The 21,483-nt window shown below is 45.5% G+C and overlaps 1 protein-coding gene across 2 annotated transcripts in view; it reads right to left on the bottom strand.

The window, feature by feature from the left end:
• The window catches only part of TYMP (thymidine phosphorylase), a 150,303-nt gene that overhangs the window by 54,838 nt on the left and 73,982 nt on the right, over positions 1–21,483 (bottom strand). For both annotated transcript variants that reach the window (XM_063926644.1, XM_063926645.1), the window contains 6 exons: positions 20,160–20,362; positions 18,163–18,261; positions 15,443–15,572; positions 12,747–12,865; positions 5,317–5,479; positions 4,124–4,339 (listed from right to left, as the gene is read on the bottom strand). In XM_063926644.1, coding sequence (XP_063782714.1) covers positions 4,124–4,339; positions 5,317–5,479; positions 12,747–12,865; positions 15,443–15,572; positions 18,163–18,261; positions 20,160–20,362 — 930 coding nt within the window. The remainder of the gene's footprint in view (positions 1–4,123; positions 4,340–5,316; positions 5,480–12,746; positions 12,866–15,442; positions 15,573–18,162; positions 18,262–20,159; positions 20,363–21,483) is intronic.

Below are 21,483 nucleotides of genomic sequence, written 5' to 3'. Positions count from 1 at the left end.
TGTGAAGTAAGCCTCTTCAACCTGCTCAGGTGGTGTGTCAGTAATGTGTAACACATCCCTAATGGCCTCAATCATGAGCTGCACCCCCTTTGCAAGGGATGCTGCCCCCCTTAGCACATCCGCATCACCGTCTGCCGTGTCAGAGTCGGAATTCGTGACGGCTTGCATAACCTGGGCAAGTGCACGTTTCTTTGGGTATATGCTAGGGGATTTAGAATTAAAGGGAACAGAACCCGACCAAACTTCCATAGACTTCCTTAAAACCTGAGTTTCAGTCTCCGTATGGGCTACCCTTGTAGAAATCTGTGATATCATTCCCTTAATGGAAGCCAGCCATTGTGGCTCAGATTCAGAAGTCTGAGACATGAATTACATTCCTGGGTACATGGAATAGATTCCTCTGGAGAAGATACTTCCTCTGCAGCATAAGACACAGAGTCCCTGGACATGGTTATGTGAGAATTTGCGCGCGCACACACACACACACACACACACACGAAAATGTCAGACAGTTTCCCCCAAGTACCTTCAGAGAGAGATAGAGTTTGGAGCCAGCACACACAGCGCCCCAGAGACAGTTATATAAGAACTGCCTGACGCTTACTGTGTACCCTTAATAGACTACACAGCGAATTTAGAGCTTTCCCCCCTTCTACAACCCCCTGGTACTGCACAGGATAGCTGGAGTCGTGTGGAGGGACAGCATTCCCTGTCAGCGTCGCTGGAAGTGGATCTACAGGGAGAAAATGGCGCTGGTGAGCTGCTGGGTCTGCCCCCAAACATGGTGCGTCTTCCCGCACTATTTGAAATGTTATACTGGCCTGAAGTATTATGCTAGCAGCATTTACCGGAGTCCTGATAGCCTGAGTGACCAGTGTAAGGGTATTTGAGCTGGCCCAGGGCGCCCCTCATAGTGCCGCACCTGCTGTACCGCTGAGCCTTCCGGAGCACAGAATCAGTACTGCACTCCAACTCTGTTGCCGCCATTCACACCGGCTCCCCGCCTGTTGGGTTGCCGGTGACACACTCACCACTGGTATCTTCTGGCTCTGTTAGGGGGTGGCGGCATGCTGCGGGAGTGAGCGGTCGCCTCGGGCGGCTAGCGATCATCACCCTCAGGAGCTCAGTGTCCTGTCAGCGGAGATAGTGGACATTAACCTCTCAGGGTTGGACACTACTCCCCCCCCTATGTCCCACGAAGCAGGTAGGCTGTTGCCAGCAGCCTCCCTGTGCCTAAATTACTCTTAGAAAAAAATAAAACTAAAAAAGCTCTAGGATCTCCCCTAGCTGTGACCGGCTCCTCCGGGCACATTTTCTAAACTGGGTCTGGTAGGAAGGGCATAGAGGGAGGAGCCAGCCCATACTATTAAACTCCTAAAGTGCCAGTGGCTCCTAGTGGACCAGTCTATACCCCATGGTACTAATGTGCACCCCAGCATCCTCTAGGACGTAAGAGAAATGCTGTTGCAGTGCCAGGTATTCCAACCGTTGGGTTCCAATGGAAGAAAGTCCTTATGCTTAAATCTGTTTTCGATCATTAGACCTTACTCAGAAGCATAGGACATATATACAATTGGACTCCCTTAAATACCCCCCTAAATGAACACATTCATAACACCTGCAATAACTAGCAATGAGTCCACATCCAGACCGGAACTGCGTCACCGGAAGTGACGTCCCTGCGTTCCACGGCCGTATCGCGGCTTCCTGTTTGCATTACACCACCTTACAGAGTCACTGGAAATTACATCTGTGCGTTCCACGGCCACATCGTGGCTTCCTGTTTGCGTTCCGCCGTCTTAAGGGAAGTGTTCAACGTTGTCGGTTTAGAACGAATCCACAATAACAGATGTCATAACTCCATGCAGTAATCTCCATTATTTCAAATCAATGAAGTTCATGGAAAGCAGGAGTCCATATACAATGAGTCCACCAGATAAGCGGATCAAAATAAAAAATACATATATAAAAAATGAATGGTATATTATTATAAAAACAATAGTGAACCAATCAGAGAGGAATAGAAGGGATTCATCTTTAGGACTGCAGAAACCATTTAAATTCAGTCACTTTTGAGACCCTGTGGCATAAGGACTTTCTTCCATTGGAACCCGACGGATGGAACGCCTGGCTACCTGGCACTGTAACAGTGTTTCTGCTCATTTCACCCGGGACTTGGGCTACACATCCTGCTATTCTCCATCTGGCTGCAGCGGAATTCCAGGCTCCTGTACTGGCAGGATACCAAGTTGGAAGCACCATTTGTGTGGTGATATATGCCTTTTATGTTTTTTATTATGTGAGTGCATTTGCCCATTAAATGTGTTTTTTATAAGGCTGTATTGCACCATATATTTCTTTCTTTCAAGTTTCCAACGCCTTTGGTAAATCCTTCTGGAATTTTGGAGTACATTCTATATGAGGATGATATGCACAGATTATTTGTATCTATGTGAGTGCAACCAATAAATGGATCATTATCCTTTTGTATTGCACTATTCTTTTATTTGATTTTAGAATTTTAAAAATTCCATTTAGGCAAAAGGATTTCTGCACATCTCTCCCAGTTCCAATGTGTGAGCATCTATTTTATCCCCATTAGGGGCATATTTGGTTAAGGTAGCGCCACATGTTTTCACGTTTTGGTTTGTGTGATATACAAGAAATGTTCCTTAACAAGGAGTCAACATTTTTATTTCTGAATCTATAGCCGTTAAATAACCTATTTTAAACATTTTAAAATAATTATATAAAATGATCAGAAGACAGGTACAGTATTTTCATATGTTGTCCAAGATGGCACAAACTGACAAGGCACATTTATTGTTTGCAGGAGCTAGAAACATAAGCAGAAATATTAGGGTCTAAGCTAAGGGGGTCATTCCGAGTTGATCACTCGCTAGCAATTTTTTGCAGTGCTGCGATTAGGTCAAAACTCTGTAAAACTGCGCATGCGTATGCACCACAATGCGCAGGTGCGTCGTACGCATACAAAGCGGATCGGTGCTGGGCGAAGGATTTAACGAGGAATCCATTCGCACAGCCAATCGCAAGAAGATTGACAGCAAGAAGGCGTTTATGGGTGTCAACTGACCGTTTTCAGGGAGTGGTTGGGAAAACGCAGGAGTGTCCAAGCGTTTGCAGGGTGGTTGTCTGACGTCAATTCCGGACAAGAACAGGCTGAAGTGATCGCAGCGGCTGAGTAAGTTCTGAGCTACTCAGAAACTGCACAAAAGTTTTTTGTACCGCTCCACTGCACAACCGTTCGCACATTTGCAAAGCGAAAATACACTCCCCCATAGGCGACGACTATCTGATCGCAGCGCTGCAAAACGTAGCTAGCCAGAGATCAACTTTGGAATGACCCCCATAGTACTAAGTCTTGGAGAAAGATAAAGTAGATGGAGATAAAGGGCCTAATTCAGACTTGATCGCTGTGCTGCCAATTTGCAGAGGTCTACGATCAGATAGTCACCGCCCACGGAGAGTGAAAACCCAGCCCGTGCAAGTGTGCGAATGCATGTGTTTGCCGTGCGAAAATTCTGCCAGACAGTTGCAAATCCATTCGCAACTCACCCACCATTGAATGATTTTTACAGTGTGTGCAGTCTGTGTGTAGCCAAGGAACTTACTCCCACAATGCGATACAAACAGGCTGATTGGGGTTGGAGCTGACGTCACACACCCGCACTGAAAATGCTTGGGAACGGCTGCGTTTTCCCTGACACTCCCAGAAAATGGCCAGTTACCACCCACTAACGTCCGCTTCCTGTCAATCACCTTGTGAATTCATTGCAATCTAAATTTTTGCACAATCCTGTCGCTGTTTGGCGACGCGCCTGTGCATTGTGGTGCATACACATGCACAGTCATTCGATAATCAGCCGCTGTGCAAAATCGCACAACAGCGATCAAGTCTGAATCGGGCCCAAAGTACCAGCCAATAAGCTCCTAACTGTCATGTTACAGGCTGTGTTTGAAAAGTGACAGTTAGGAGCTGATTGGCTGGAACTTTACCTCCATCCACTTTATTAAGAGTATTATGCCATACATTTAGGTACATACTGTACTGACACCTGCTATAATCACACACTGTAGACAAGACACAGACAAACTTGCTGACCTGTTCTCTGCACCATCAGTTCTTCTAAGTGAGATGCTTTTCTGAAACCTGTACTGCTGGAGCTCAGAGACCTGGCTACTTCAGACTGTACCCCCTGAGCCTCCATCATCTTTCGGAAACATTGCAGAGCAGACCCATCATCCAACACTTTTGCGATTTTCTCGGCTCCTTGTGTTTCGGAGACAGCCTGACCACATAGCCAGAGTAGATAGCCACCTGGAGACATGGAAAACAAATGCCATACAGCTATAGAGAGCAATTGATGCCCATTACACTACACTTTAACCATATCACCACAGCAGTGACAGCTTTAGGAAAAAAGAAATAAATATAATTTCCATTTTCCTCTTCAATTTTTGACACATGCCATATACAGTACGACAGGTTCAGAAAATCTATGTGTCTCCCAGATGCCTATATCTAATATTAATATCTGCACTGTCAATATATAATAATAAAAACAAATCTAAAACGTACTATTTATGCACAGATATATACCATACATAATTCATAATTAAACTGACATAGATTGTCTGTGCAGATAAAAAAAAGAACAGTCTTTTACAATCAACAGTCAAAAACCATTCAAACCATACTTGCCTACCTGACCCTCTCCATGAGGGAGAAAATGCTCTGTTCCTGGACTTTCCTGGTAATCTATGATTGCCATCACCTGTGGTGAGCTAGTTAATTGATAAGAAAGGTGTTTCACCACAGGGGATGGCAATCATACATTACCAGGAAAGTCCAGGAACAGAGCATTTTCTCCCTCATAGAGAGGGTTAGGTAGGCAAGTATGATTCAAACGTAACCAAAAAAGAGAAATCAGGGAGCATTCCATTATCTGGCAGATCATCTACCAGATATGGCTGGTTGGAATGAAAATCTGGTAGTGGATGACAGCAAATGACAAACAACCATTTGCTCATAAATACTGGAAAATGAACAAAACCTGTCATTCAGACAAATTTGTAAATCACAAATTTAATTTGTATGAACAACAGAATTTGTCCGTTTTCCATTGTTTGGGAGCAAACGGTTGTTTGTCATTTGCTCTCATCCATTACCAGAGTTTCATTCTAACCAGCCAGATTATTTTATAGAGTATGTCCAGCTTCAGAGATTCTGGTCCATGTTGACACAAAACTAATATTATACTGTACATAAATAATTTTGTATCCTTGTATGCTGACCTGTACGTGTAACAAGTTCTCTGAGGTCATCAAGCCCTGCACCCTCCAAGCATTCTAGGGCTTCTATTACTTCCAGGCTGTTTCCCACGCGACGGCCAATGGGACTATCCATATTGGTGATAATAGCGATGGTTGGAATTCCAAGGGAAACTCCAACACTGACCTGTTGAAAGAGATGCACTTAATTGAAATAATACTATATTTTTAGCCAGGCCTGTAGAGAGCGAGCAGGTCTTGGGTACTTGGGGAGGGCATGGCCTAATGTAAGGATGCATCCTTACCTAAAAAACAGGAAAAATAGTATTTGCAGCGTTGCATCGCACTCCACAGGGGGAGCCATTGTGCCCCATCAGTGCAATCCCCCCCCTTCCCCCACGCATAGGTGGAGAGTACTGCTACTTCTTCTTAGTGTCTGATGTCTCCCAGCACCCACCATACTCCAGAACACAGCAGGGGAGAAGGAGAGAGGGCGTGGGCGAGTGGCAGACTCAGTCCCCTCTATCAGAACCAGGCTTGTGTAAGTAGAACCTGCTCCCATTTCCCTTGGCGTCACTGTTTATTAGAGATGAGCGGGTTCGGTTCCTCGGAATCCGAACCCGCCCGAACTTCATGTTTTTTTACACGGGTCCGAGCGACTCGGATCTTCCCGCCTTGCTCGGTTAACCCGAGCGCGCCCGAACGTCATCATGACGCTGTCGGATTCTCGCGAGGCTCGGATTCTATCGCGAGACTCGGATTCTATATAAGGAGCCGCGCGTCGCCGCCATTTTCACACGTGCATTGAGATTGATAGGGAGAGGACGTGGCTGGCGTCCTCTCCATTTAGATTAGAAGAGAGAGAGTGAGATTGAGACAGAGACACTTGATTTACTGGAGCTTAGGAGTACTAGAGAGTGCAGAGTTTACTAGTGACTGACCACTGACCAGTGACCACCAGTGCAGTTTTATTTAATATAATCCGTTCTCTGCCTGAAAAAAACGATACACAGTGACTCAGTCACATACCATATCTGTGCTCAGCCCAGTGTGCTGCATCATCTATGTATAATATCTGACTGTGCTCACACAGCTTAATTGTGGGGGAGACTGGGGAGCAGTTATAGGTTATAGTAGGAGCCAGGAGTACATACATATTATTAAAATTAAACAGTGCACACTTTTGCTGCAGGCAGGAGTGCCACTGCCAGTGTGACTGACCAGTGACCTGACCACACTGACCACCAGTATAGTATACTATATTGTGATTGCCTGAAAAAGTTAAACACTCGTCGTGTGACTTGTGTGGTGTTTTTTTTTTATTCTATAAAAAACTCATTCTGCTGACAGACAGTGTCCAGCAGGTCCGTCATTATATAATATATACCTGTCCGGCTGCAGTAGTGATATATATATATTTTTTATATCATTATTTATCATCCAGTCGCAGCAGACACAGTACGGTAGTTCACGGCTGTAGCTACCTCTGTGTCGGCACTCGGCAGTCCATCCATAATTGTATACCACCTACCCGTGGTTTTTTTTTTCTTTCTTCTTTATACATACTACATCTCATTATCATCCAGTCTATATTAGCAGCAGACACAGTACAGTACGGTAGTCCACGGCTGTAGCTACCTCTGTGTCGGCACTCGGCAGTCCGTCCATAATTGTATACCACCTACCCGTGGTTTTTTTTTCTTTCTTCTTTATACATACATACTACATCTCATTATCATCCAGTCTATATTAGCAGCAGACACAGTACAGTACGGTAGTCCATGGCTGTAGCTACCTCTGTGTCGGCACTCGGCAGTCCATTCATAATTGTATACTAGTATCCATCCATCTCCATTGTTTACCTGAGGTGCCTTTTAGTTGTGCCTATTAAAATATGGAGAACAAAAATGTTGAGGTTCCAAAATTAGGGAAAGATCAAGATCCACTTCCACCTCGTGCTGAAGCTGCTGCCACTAGTCATGGCCGAGACGATGAAATGCCAGCAACGTCGTCTGCCAAGGCCGATGCCCAATGTCATAGTACAGAGCATGTCAAATCCAAAACACCAAATATCAGTAAAAAAAGGACTCCAAAACCTAAAATAAAATTGTCGGAGGAGAAGCGTAAACTTGCCAATATGCCATTTACCACACGGAGTGGCAAGGAACGGCTGAGGCCCTGGCCTATGTTCATGGCTAGTGGTTCAGCTTCACATGAGGATGGAGGCACTCAGCCTCTCGCTAGAAAAATGAAAAGACTCAAGCTGGCAAAAGCAGTAGCACCGCAAAGAACTGTGCGTTCTTCGAAATCCCAAATCCACAAGGAGAGTCCAATTGTGTCGGTTGCGATGCCTGACCTTCCCAACACTGGACGTGAAGAGCATGCGCCTTCCACCATTTGCACGCCCCCTGCAAGTGCTGGAAGGAGCACCCGCAGTCCAGTTCCTGATAGTCAGATTGAAGATGTCAGTGTTGAAGTACACCAGGATGAGGAGGATATGGGTGTTGCTGGCGCTGGGGAGGAAATTGACCAGGAGGATTCTGATGGTGAGGTGGTTTGTTTAAGTCAGGCACCCGGGGAGACACCTGTTGTCCGTGGGAGGAATATGGCCGTTGACATGCCTGGTGAAAATACCAAAAAAATCAGCTCTTCGGTGTGGAACTATTTCAACAGAAATGCGGACAACAGGTGTCAAGCTGTGTGTTCCCTTTGTCAAGCTGTAATAAGTAGGGGTAAGGACGTTAACCACATCGGAACATCCTCCCTTATACGTCACCTGCAGCGCATTCATAATAAGTCAGTGACAAGTTCAAAAACTTTGGGTGACAGCGGAAGCAGTCCACTGACCAGTAAATCCCTTCCTCTTGTAACCAAGCTCACGCAAACCACCCCACCAACTCCCTCAGTGTCAATTTCCTCCTTCCCCAGGAATGCCAATAGTCCTGCAGGCCATGTCACTGGCAATTCTGACGAGTCCTCTCCTGCCTGGGATTCCTCCGATGCATCCTTGAGTGTAACGCCTACTGCTGCTGGCGCTGCTGTTGTTGCTGCTGGGAGTCGATGGTCATCCCAGAGGGGAAGTCGTAAGCCCACTTGTACTACTTCCAGTAAGCAATTGACTGTTCAACAGTCCTTTGCGAGGAAGATGAAATATCACAGCAGTCATCCTGCTGCAAAGCGGATAACTGAGGCCTTGACAACTATGTTGGTGTTAGACGTGCGTCCGGTATCCGCCGTTAGTTCACAGGGAACTAGACAATTTATTGAGGCAGTGTGCCCCCGTTACCAAATACCATCTAGGTTCCACTTCTCTAGGCAGGCGATACCGAAAATGTACACGGACCTCAGAAAAAGACTCACCAGTGTCCTAAAAAATGCAGCTGGACCCAATGTCCACTTAACCACGGACATGTGTACAAGTGGAGCAGGGCAGGGTCAGGCCTATATGACTGTGACAGCCCACTGGGTAGATGTATGGACTCCCGCCGCAAGAACAGCAGCGGCGGCACCAGTAGCAGCATCTCGCAAACGCCAACTCTTTCCTAGGCAGGCTACGCTTTGTATCACCGCTTTCCAGAATACGCACACAGCTGAAAACCTCTTACGGCAACTGAGGAAGATCATCGCGGAATGGCTTACCCCAATTGGACTCTCCTGTGGATTTGTGGCATCGGACAACGCCAGCAATATTGTGTGTGCATTAAATATGGGCAAATTCCAGCACATCCCATGTTTTGCACATACCTTGAATTTGGTGGTGCAGAATTTTTTAAAAAACGACAGGGGCGTGCAAGAGATGCTGTCGGTGGCCAGAAGAATTGCGGGACACTTTCGGCGTACAGGCACCACGTACAGAAGACTGGAGCACCACCAAAAACTACTGAACCTGCCCTGCCATCATCTGAAGCAAGAAGTGGTAACGAGGTGGAATTCAACCCTCTATATGCTTCAGAGGTTGGAGGAGCAGCAAAAGGCCATTCAAGCCTATACAATTGAGCACGATATAGGAGGTGGAATGCACCTGTCTCAAGCGCAGTGGAGAATGATTTCAACGTTGTGCAAGGTTCTGATGCCCTTTGAACTTGCCACACGTGAAGTCAGTTCAGACACTGCCAGCCTGAGTCAGGTCATTCCCCTCATCAGGCTTTTGCAGAAGAAGCTGGAGACATTGAAGGAGGAGCTAACACGGAGCGATTCCGCTAGGCATGTGGGACTTGTGGATGGAGCCCTTAATTCGCTTAACAAGGATTCACGGGTGGTCAATCTGTTGAAATCAGAGCACTACATTTTGGCCACCGTGCTCGATCCTAGATTTAAAGCCTACCTTGGATCTCTCTTTCCGGCAGACACAAGTCTGCTGGGGTTGAAAGACCTGCTGGTGAGAAAATTGTCAAGTCAAGCGGAACGCGACCTGTCAACATCTCCTCCTTCACATTCTCCCGCAACTGGGGGTGCGAGGAAAAGGCTCAGAATTCCGAGCCCACCCGCTGGCGGTGATGCAGGGCAGTCTGGAGCGACTGCTGATGCTGACATCTGGTCCGGACTGAAGGACCTGACAACGATTACGGACATGTCGTCTACTGTCACTGCATATGATTCTCTCAACATTGAAAGAATGGTGGATGATTATATGAGTGACCGCATCCAAGTAGGCACGTCACACAGTCCGTACTTATACTGGCAGGAAAAAGAGGCAATTTGGAGGCCCTTGCACAAACTGGCTTTATTCTACCTAAGTTGCCCTCCCACAAGTGTGTACTCCGAAAGAGTGTTTAGTGCCGCCGCTCACCTTGTCAGCAATCGGCGTACGAGGTTACATCCAGAAAATGTGGAGAAGATGATGTTCATTAAAATGAATTATAATCAATTCCTCCGCGGAGACATTGACCAGCAGCAATTGCCTCCACAAAGTACACAGGGAGCTGAGATGGTGGATTCCAGTGGGGACGAATTGATAATCTGTGAGGAGGGGGATGTACACGGTGATATATCGGAGGATGATGATGAGGTGGACATCTTGCCTCTGTAGAGCCAGTTTGTGCAAGGAGAGATTAATTGCTTCTTTTTTTGGGGGGGGTCCAAACCAACCCGTCATATCAGTCACAGTCGTGTGGCAGACCCTGTCACTGAAATGATGGGTTGGTTAAAGTGTGCATGTCCTGTTTATACAACATAAGGGTGGGTGGGAGGGCCCAAGGACAATTCCATCTTGCACCTCTTTTTTCTTTTATTTTTCTTTGCGTCATGTGCTGTTTGGGGAGGGTTTTTTGGAAGGGACATCCTGCGTGACACTGCAGTGCCACTCCTAGATGGGCCCGGTGTTTGTGTCGGCCACTAGGGTCGCTTATCTTACTCACACAGTCAGCTACCTCATTGCGCCTCTTTTTTTCTTTGCGTCATGTGCTGTTTGGGGAGGGTTTTTTGGAAGGGACATCCTGCGTGACACTGCAGTGCCACTCCTAGATGGGCCCGGTGTTTGTGTCGGCCACTAGGGTCGCTTATCTTACTCACACAGTCAGCTACCTCATTGCGCCTCTTTTTTTCTTTGCGTCATGTGCTGTTTGGGGAGGGTTTTTTGGAAGGGCCATCCTGCGTGACACTGCAGTGCCACTCCTAGATGGGCCCGGTGTTTGTGTCGGCCACTAGGGTCGCTTATCTTACTCACACAGTCAGCTACCTCATTGCGCCTCTTTTTTTCTTTGCGTCATGTGCTGTTTGGGGAGGGTTTTTTGGAAGGGACATCCTGCGTGACACTGCAGTGCCACTCCTAGATGGGCCCGGTGTTTGTGTCGGCCACTAGGGTCGCTAATCTTACTCACACAGCTACCTCATTGCGCCTCTTTTTTTCTTTGCGTCATGTGCTGTTTGGGGAGGGTTTTTTGGAAGGGCCATCCTGCGTGACACTGCAGTGCCACTCCTAGATGGGCCCGGTGTTTGTGTCGGCCACTAGGGTCGCTTATCTTACTCACACAGTCAGCTACCTCATTGCGCCTCTTTTTTTCTTTGCGTCATGTGCTGTTTGGGGAGGGTTTTTTGGAAGGGACATCCTGCGTGACACTGCAGTGCCACTCCTAGATGGGCCCGGTGTTTGTGTCGGCCACTAGGGTCGCTTATCTTACTCACACAGTCAGCTACCTCATTGCGCCTCTTTTTTTCTTTGCGTCATGTGCTGTTTGGGGAGGGTTTTTTGGAAGGGACATCCTGCGTGACACTGCAGTGCCACTCCTAGATGGGCCCGGTGTTTGTGTCGGCCACTAGGGTCGCTTATCTTACTCACACAGTCAGCTACCCTCATTGCGCCTCTTTTTTTCTTTGCGTCATGTGCTGTTTGGGGAGGGTTTTTTGGAAGGGCCATCCTGCGTGACACTGCAGTGCCACTCCTAGATGGGCCCGGTGTTTGTGTCGGCCACTAGGGTCGCTTATCTTACTCCCACAGTCAGCTACCTCATTGCGCCTCTTTTTTTCTTTGCGTCATGTGCTGTTTGGGGAGGGTTTTTTGGAAGGGACATCCTGCGTGACACTGCAGTGCCACTCCTAGATGGGCCCGGTGTTTGTGTCGGCCACTAGGGTCGCTTATCTTACTCACACAGTCAGCTACCTCATTGCGCCTCTTTTTTTCTTTGCGTCATGTGCTGTTTGGGGAGGGTTTTTTGGAAGGGACATCCTGCGTGACACTGCAGTGCCACTCCTAGATGGGCCCGGTGTTTGTGTCGGCCACTAGGGTCGCTTATCTTACTCACACAGTCAGCTACCTCATTGCGCCTCTTTTTTTCTTTGCGTCATGTGCTGTTTGGGGAGGGTTTTTTGGAAGGGCCATCCTGCGTGACACTGCAGTGCCACTCCTAGATGGGCCCGGTGTTTGTGTCGGCCACTAGGGTCGCTAATCTTACTCACACAGCTACCTCATTGCGCCTCTTTTTTTCTTTGCGTCATGTGCTGTTTGGGGAGGGTTTTTTGGAAGGGACATCCTGCGTGACACTGCAGTGCCACTCCTAGATGGGCCCGGTGTTTGTGTCGGCCACTAGGGTCGCTTATCTTACTCACACAGCGACCTCGGTGCAAATTTTAGGACTAAAAATAATATTGTGAGGTGTGAGGTATTCAGAATAGACTGAAAATGAGTGGAAATTATGGTTTTTGAGGTTAATAATACTTTGGGATCAAAATGACCCCCAAATTCTATGATTTAAGCTGTTTTTTAGGGTTTTTTGAAAAAAACACCCGAATCCAAAACACACCCGAATCCGACAAAAAAAATTCGGTGAGGTTTTGCCAAAACGCGGTCGAACCCAAAACACGGCCGCGGAACCAAATCCAAAACCAAAACACAAAACCCGAAAAATTTCAGGCGCTCATCTCTACTGTTTATAGCTGAAAGTGGCCAAAGTAATTTAATACAGACAGCTAAATATATAATACTTTTCTGATTTTGTAAATGTGGTACACAAACTTACAAGACTTTGTGCCAGGCGCTTTGCTTCTACTATTGTTGGACTTTGAGCTGCCTCACCGAACTTTACATCAAGGATCAGCGCAGAAAGGCTCTCAGCCACCTTCTTACTCATCACTGAAGCTACAGAGAAACAAGGTTACACCAAGGACAGTGAAATTACTCCAATATCTAAACAACCAAAATGCAGCAAAAGAGGAAAACCAATCAAAGGAAAGCTCCTTGTTGCTCAGTTGGGTACATCGCTATGAATGTGCTGAATCATATAATTTGCAAAAATGATGTTGTCAGTAAGTTTATGCCCCAGTTCTGTGAGTGCATCCTCCAGATCTGTTTGTAGCCCCTGCACAAGCTAAGACGCTTTTGTTATGCAGAGCGGCAATCACAAGGCATGGGTATGTGTAATACTGACTATGTGGGTGATTCAGACCTAATCGCTGCTGTGCACAGCGGGCGATCAGCAATAGACTGTGCATGCGTATGCACCGCAATGCGCACTCATGTCGGCAAACATTGGGCATTGCTGGTATGTGACTGGATGGTGTGAAAATTTCATTCACACGGGCGTTCGCAAGGTGATTGACAGGAAGAGGCCATTTGTGGGTGGTAACTGGTCATTTACTGGGAGTGTCCGGAAAAACGCAGGCGTTCAGAAGCTTTTTCAGGAGGGTGTCTGACGTCAGCTCCGACCCCGATCAGCCTCTTCTCATCGCATTGTAGGAGTAGGTTCTGGGCTGCGCACAGACTGTACACACTGGATTTTTGCAGCTCGGCATACACATGCGATCGCACACTTGCACGGCGTATTTACACTCCCCCTTGGGTGGCGACTATCTGATCACAGGACAACAATTTTAGCAGCCTAGCAATCAGGTGTGAATTACCCCCTATGATTGTAAATTTGTAAATTTACAATGTTGGGTACTAATTTAGCATGGATCGTAGATGTGCGAAAAATCACACATCTACAATCCATTACACGGACATGCGGGCGGACGCCCAGCACAGGGTAAATCCGCCCTGCATGTTGGGTTCTGCTCCCCCCACAAACATCTGAAAGTATCACACGACGGAGATGCTTTTGCATGTCTAGGGCTGCCCTCTGCCTACGCAGCCTAGCTGCTAAGGCAGACAGCAACCCACCATCTTTTGGGTCGTGGTGGCTGCGTGTGATGGCATGCAGCCGCCATGAGCCATCCCGCAAATGGTCTAGATACGCCTGTCCGGACTGCGCCCGCCACAAATGCCGCTGCGATGCCCCTTAAACTCTGCCACGATGCCCCCTTCTGCCCCGCGTACGGCTCTGTCTGTCAATCGTAAACATAGGATTTACAATGATCACTGCATGTTTTTAATCATTATTTTATTACAGTAACATTAACTTTTATATGATACCTGACTGGAGTGAGAAACAGTTCCTTGGCATACTGACAGCTATTACCACTATTCTATAGGTGAAGACACTAACTCTCTAGAACCCACATCTAGGTGGGCAATACACAGATTAAGAAATAGATGCCGCCCACAAGTTGACCTTTCCAAGCTTGAAGCCCATTTGGTCTACAGGGCTGGTCAAGGTTATGATTAATATTTCAGAGTTGCAATACCACAAAAAGTTAGACCTACAGAAATCGCATAAGTTAGGTATTTCCCCAATCTTCAATGGCTTATCAAGCATTATAATTAAGTAGAGCACTATGATGTCTTCCTATTTGGCATATAATTCTATAGTAGGAAATACTGTACGTTTAGCGCAGGAGATTTATGATGAGGAAAGGACATTATGGCACTTGCCATTTTTTTTGAGACTTTCAGTTCATCAATCAACACTTAGGAAATTCGGGGAGGTTCAAAAAAGCCAATAGCCATCCATTCTTATCACTACTTCTAGAAAAACCTACAAAAGGTATATATGCGGTAGCCATTTTGCATATCTAAAGAGAGAGTAAAGGTGTGTACACACGGTGAGATATTTTCTTACAATTTTGACTATATAATCAAAATCATAGGAAAAGTTAGTGCAGATCGCAAGGTGAAAGTCACCTTGCGATCCTATTGCGATGCCAATGCACGATCCTGCGCGGTCGGCATCGCAAGCCTAGATAGACTGTGCAGGCAAGTCAATTTTGACTATCTCATAGAAGAGAGAGTCAAAATTTACACTTAGCCAAAATCGCACATAGTCAGTATTTCAAGCACACTCATTATGTGCTTGCGATGCCGACCTATTCCCTATCGCACAGTTAGAATCGTGGTTAGCCCGAATCTCACAGTGTATACACACCTTAAGTTTAACTTTTCTAATAAAGAAAAGACCTTTAAACATTAGAGAATGATCTTACAATGGGTGGGATGTACTAAAGCCAAAAATGAGGTAAAAACTTTCTGAGCTTTTACTGCATTCCCATATGTACCAAGCTACTTGGAGCCAGTAAGTAACACCATCTGTAGCTGGCATTACCTAGTAGAAGCCTATGGGCTTCTTTCCCCATTCTTACCTTTCCTGAAAACTGTTCATCATTAGGGGGCAGGAGTATATGATCCTATGTCTATAACTGGGCTTCACTGCAATATCATCTGTCCAATATTGGTAGTGTGAGTATAGTAATGGAAACAAAGACAGTGATCTGTATACGCCAATCCCTTATAGAGTCTGTATGAAAAATAAGTACTAGATGAGTAGATTCAGACCAGAAGTACCTGTAATCAGTGGCAGACTGTCCACCGTTCCTGTCACATCACGCATCTCGTAAAATATCTTATCAGCTGGTACTAGGTCTGCAGACTGTCCAACAATACAGCAACCAACAGAACGAAGGATTTCCAGCATCTGCAAAATAAATACAAAAATCTGTTTATAAATAGCTGTCAATATTCTTGTGATGACAATATGAATGCTGACATGGTCATCGTCGACACTCTGATTGCAAACCCCTCCTTTTTGGAAGGCCGATGTTTACTGTGGTGGATCTTATTATAATAACCTACACAGATTCCTGGTTCCCATCACACTATACTGTAAATTGCTGAGCTCTTCTCTGACTGGAACAAATCATGTACAAATAATACTATAAGCAGGGAAATAAGGAGAACAGATGCTGAAATGTTCAAATGTTATATCCGCATGCACACAGTGGTATTGTCAGCCACCCGTCTTTTTGCAAATCCTGTAACAAAACTCCTTCCTTTGTGCACATCCATGCGTTCGAATGTGTAAGAACTGAGACGACCACTTTTAGTATTTGTACATGTTGTAGTACAGATTGGTGCGTCCTTATACTGTACACCACCAACAGTTGCACACTAAAACTTGCAGTAACACGCCAGCGACAATACCATAACATGCCCACTGAACAAACCATTTTTGCATTCATTTATAGCCACCGCCCAGCAGAGCCAACCCTAACCAATTTCATGCTCCTTATTAACATTACACCACACCGTAGTGCTCCTTATTCACATTAGCCCACCCCATAGTGCTCCTTATTCACATTATGTCATACCGTAGTGCTCCTTATTCACACTATGTCATACCAAAGTGCTCCTTATTCACATTATCTGCACACAGTAGTGCATCTTATTCACATTATGTCACACCGTAGTGCTCCTTATTCACATTATACTGCACCGTAGTGCTCCTTATTCACATTACACTGCACCGTAGTGCTCCTTTTTCACATTATGTCATACTGATAGTGCTCCTTATTCACACTACATCATACTGATAGTGCTTCTTATTCACATTACACCACACACAGTATTGCTCCTTATATACATTACACCTCATTCTCATTACACCACACCGTATCGCTCCTTATTCGCATTACATCACACCATAGTGCTTCTTATTCACATTACATCACACCATAGTGCTTCTTATTCACATTACATCACACCATAGTGCTTCTTATTCACATTACATCACACCATAGTGCTTCTTATTCACATTACGTGAAGTGACTTCTCTTACAGACTAAACTTCTCACCTTGGCAAAGGGGTTTTCATCCCCGAAACATTGGTACTCATGCTGTGATGTTCTAAAATACACTCTGATTTGTTGGAAGTCTCTGCGTGCTGCTGCATTATTCATCAACTCTCTCTCTCTCTCTCTCTATATATATATATATATATATATATATATATATTGTGTTTTTTGGACGGCCCTCATGGTAATTCCAATTAGTAACAAGTGGGTCTTAGAAGTTCAATGTTTCAATTTTTTATTCAAAAGTTTTCATCAGAAACATACATTGTATACAGAAGTCTTACCTTATATAGCATAACTTTAATCACCCAGTGATCTCGTGTATCCCCGCCGTTGTGCCTGGGGTCCTCTGATGCTGCAGGCGAGCATGACGTCAGAGGATACGGGACACGGTAGGGATACACTGGGCAGGGGGTGATTAAGTTATTCCTTTAGATCAGAGGTTCTCAAACTCGGTCCTCAGGAGCCCACACAGTGCATGTTTTGCAGGTAACCCAGCAGGTGCACAGGTGTATTAATTACTCACTGACACATTTTAAAAGGACCACAGGTGGAGCTAATTATTTCACTTGCGATTCTGTGAGGAGACCTACAAAACATGCACTGTGTGGGCCCCCGAGGACCGAGTTTGAGAACCTCTGCTTTAGATTGTAAGCTCTCACGAGAAGGGCCCTCTTCCCTCATGTGATTATCCTTTTTCTTACTTTAATAATCTTCAACTGCACCAAATCCAGCAGTCTTCTGCCACCTGATACTTATGTCAGTGTCATCTGCTGATGTTGCTATGTTTAGTTACCCTATACTTGTTCTGTATTGCCTTCAACTGTAAGTTGCTGTTTTCCTGTTTTGATTATTTGTTTATGTACTCTGTAATTGGGTGCTGCAGAACCCTTGTGGTGCCATATAAATAAAGGATAATAATAATAAATAATAATAATGCTATATAAGGTAAGACTCTTGTATACAATGTATGTTCCTGATGAAAAAATGCTAATAAAAGATTGAAACGTTGAATTTCTAAGTGGCTGGGAACCCACTCATTACTAATTGGAGTTACCACGACGGCCGTGGGCATGTGCAGCAGCCTTCTCCAGGTCCGGCGGCCATGTTTGTTAGGAGCTAAGGCATGCCCGCAAGCTGCAACTGAGTCACTGCAGAAAGCCTACAGCTGTCTGCAAGAGCAGAGCTGCCAGTGGCGCTGCCGACCTTCAGACCAGCAATGTTAGTGAACTGGTCCCTAGGCATAGGCAAATGGCCTAGGCAATTGCCTAGCTTGCCTATGGCTAGGATCAGTAAATCTTGGCATTGCAGGGATTGGTGTTTTGTATAGCAGCATAAGGCTTTTCATATAGTCGTTTTGAAACGTTCTTGATCTGCTTTTCTCCTAGAGTTAGTTCAGTTTTAATAATGCTAAATCATATGATTCCCTCATACCTGCTCAGGGCTCTGCTGTGAGCTGAATCCTGGAACTGACTCTAACTTATCCAGCGTTCCCCCAGTATGGCCCAGTCCTCGTCCACTGATCATTGGAACCTTATACAAAGAGAACATACTGTAGCTGTGAGTAGAAAACACTTAGACGTCCCTAGATTAAAAGATAGCTGTAACAGGTATATGTTTTTGTTTTGTGTTGGACTGTAAGCAGACAACATACATTTAAGGATGTAGGGGCCCATTAACCATTGAGGGCTCCATTGCTGATAGGTCTGATTGTTTGTCTTTGTGGAGACACAAAATCAGATATTGGCAACATCATAAAAAGGCTTTTTTTCAACCGCTGAAAAGAACTGCTAACAAACCGAAACCGAATCATGTTTGGGATGAGGCTTGAGACCTGCCATTGCTTTAATACCCAGTATTCATGAGTCTAAACCGCAGAACTTTGAGGTTTCAAAACCATTTTACAGTCTTAACATTAAAAAATTTCTATTATAAAAGTCACGGTGACAGAACAAATGTAAATCAAGCACTATTTTTATGTAAAGTAGAAGGAAGACATCTGTCTTGGTAAGTCAGTGGTGCCCAAACTTTCTTGAATCATGGTGCTCTAGAGCACAAGTTCTCAAACTCGGTCCTCATTACTTCACACAGTGCATGTTTTGCAGGTAAACCCGCAGGTTCACAGGTGTATTAATTACTCACTGACAAATTTTAAAAAGTCCACAGGTAGAGCTAATTATTTCACTTGTGATTCTGTGAGGAGACCTGCAAAACATGCACTGTGTGGGATCCTGAGGACCAAGTTCGAGAACCTGTGCCTTAGAGTATCAGCATTGTTTTTAAGGCACCCCTTGGTCAAAAGTTTCTTATTCAGAAAAAATTATTAAATTAAATAAATTGTGCCTGTCATCATCAGGATCAGTCATGTGGTGGTGTACAGATATGCTTCTGTTTGTCCACATGTTTTATGATAGGCAAAACCAGTGCTTTTGGCTGACTATCACCTTGACTATAAATAATGATTAGGTTCCTGTGGCACCCCTGCAAGTGCCCCCTGCCGTGGCACCCAGTTTGGGAACCACTGGCCTAATCAATACTTGGGAAACTTATAAATACAGCGAAAGTGCAGATGTTTCACTGATTTACCATGATATTAAAAGCAAAGCCAACCTATTGCTGCTTATGCATACATCGGCACTTTATATCTAGCAACAAACTTGCTGAAAACTCTGCACTTAAAGTTTACATCTCCCGTCTGTCCGTAATGTTCTAGTCCAGTTTAGACTCTAATTATTCACTGTTTGCTATGGGTAACTGATACCCCTTTAACACCGCCAGCATATAACATGGGTTATTGCACATGAGTGTGCATAACCTGTGTTGTTGCTCGGTATAAAAGGGCAGAGTTGGAATAATCCGGGTCGAGTGACCCGGTATTCCAACTGGGGTAGTTTGCAGGGTTGAACACATGTTCAACCCGGCAAACTGCGCAGTGTAAACGGGAGCCGGATCGCACAACCCGGCTTCCCGTTTACAGTGAATGGACAGGTGGCGCTTGGAGATCATGTGATCTCTAAGCGCCGCTCCCGTCACGTCACTGGCAACGTCACCAACCCGGCAATATGTCGGGCTGGCGACTTTGGTAGAAAAAGGGGATGATGCGGGTCGTAGCCGGGTAGCTCCCGTGTCAGGCTCCCGGCTGTGACCCGCGATTTAGGTATAAAACAGGTATGAGTATCTCTGTTAGGGTAAGAGCAGGACATAGCAGAGAAAGGTGAATAGTTACACAGCAGATGTATTAAGCCTGTGATAAAGCAGTGATAAGTGCAAGGTGATAATGCACCAGCCAATCAGCTCCAATATGTATATTGACAGTTGGGAGCTGTTGGCTGGTGTGTTATCACCTTCCACTTTTCACTGCTTTATCACTTCTCCAGGCTTAATACGTACATCTGCCCCGTGACTAAAAGTATGTGTCTATCATCTAATACCTTGCAACCACAGGCAGCGAGTGCTGGTGCCAGAGGCAGGCTGACTTTATCTCCCACTCCTCCTGTAGAATGTTTGTCCACCAACCAACCACTCCATTCCTCTGGCCATGTGAGCACACAGCCCGAGGCCACCATTTCTTTGGTCAACGTCATGGTCTCCTCGGGGTTCATTCCACGAAGACGGATGGCCATAAGCAGTGCACCTAGAAATACAAGCATACTTTCTGCCATGTCTACTAGTTTAGAGATGAGTGCAGTCCTTTCTTTATGGCAACGGTACCCTTTAGGACTGTCATAGTGCATGTTTTACATATCAATTCATAGAATCATAGGTCAACGTTATATCGCCAAGTGTTAATGTTTTGCAATGTGTAACTTTTAGTAAATATTCTTCATTAATATTGTTTTTAGAAATGCACTGTTATAATGGCCAGCAAAATCTGCGACTAACTCTGAATAGCCCTCTTAGGGGGTAATTCAGAGTTGATTGCAGCAGCAAAATTTGTTAGCAGTTGGGCAAAACCATGGGGGTAATTCAGACCTGATCGCTTGCTAGCGTTTTTTGTAGAGCTGCAATCACGTCAGAACTGCGCATGCACCGCACTGCACAGGCGCGTCTCATGGGTACAAAGAAAATCGCTACTCAGCAATGGGTTTGTGCATAGAATCCATTTGCATGGGTGATCGCAAGGAGATTGACAGGAAGAAGCCGTTTGTGGGTGGTAACTGACCGTTTTCTGGGAGTGGTTTTGATAAATGCAGGCGTGTCCATGCGTTTGCAGGGAGGGTTCCTGATGTCAATTCCGGTCCCTGACAGGCTGATGTGATCGCAGCGGCTGAGCAAGTCCCTATGGGCGGCGACTATCTGTTCGCAGCGGTGCAAAAAAACCCTAGTGAGCGATCAGGTCTGAATTAGGTCCCATGTGCACTGTAGGTTTGGCAGAAATAACATTTGCAGAGAGAGTTAGATTTGGGAGGGGTATATTGTTTCTGTGCAGGGTAAATACTGGCTGCTTTATTTTTACACTGCAATTTAGATTTCAGTTTGAACACACCCCACCCAAATCTAACTCTCTCTGCACATGTTATATCTGCCCCCCCCTGCAGTGCACATGGTTTTGCCCAACTGCTAAAATATTTGCTGCTGCGATCAACTTGGAATTACCCCCACAGTCCTGTAATTACTCTATCATCTGCAAACAACACACTAGGAAAGATCTATATGATCACAGTTGCGGAGCAATGTGTTGTAAGTGCTACTGTTGTTGTCTCTAGCACTATTTCCCAGCGATCCATTGTCCTATGGAAGAATTACTGATAAAGC

This window comes from Pseudophryne corroboree, chromosome 6 (assembly GCF_028390025.1).
Source record: "Pseudophryne corroboree isolate aPseCor3 chromosome 6, aPseCor3.hap2, whole genome shotgun sequence".
In the NCBI taxonomy this organism is placed as follows: domain Eukaryota; kingdom Metazoa; phylum Chordata; class Amphibia; order Anura; family Myobatrachidae; genus Pseudophryne; species Pseudophryne corroboree.
This window is presented reverse-complemented; position numbering and strand designations above follow the sequence as displayed.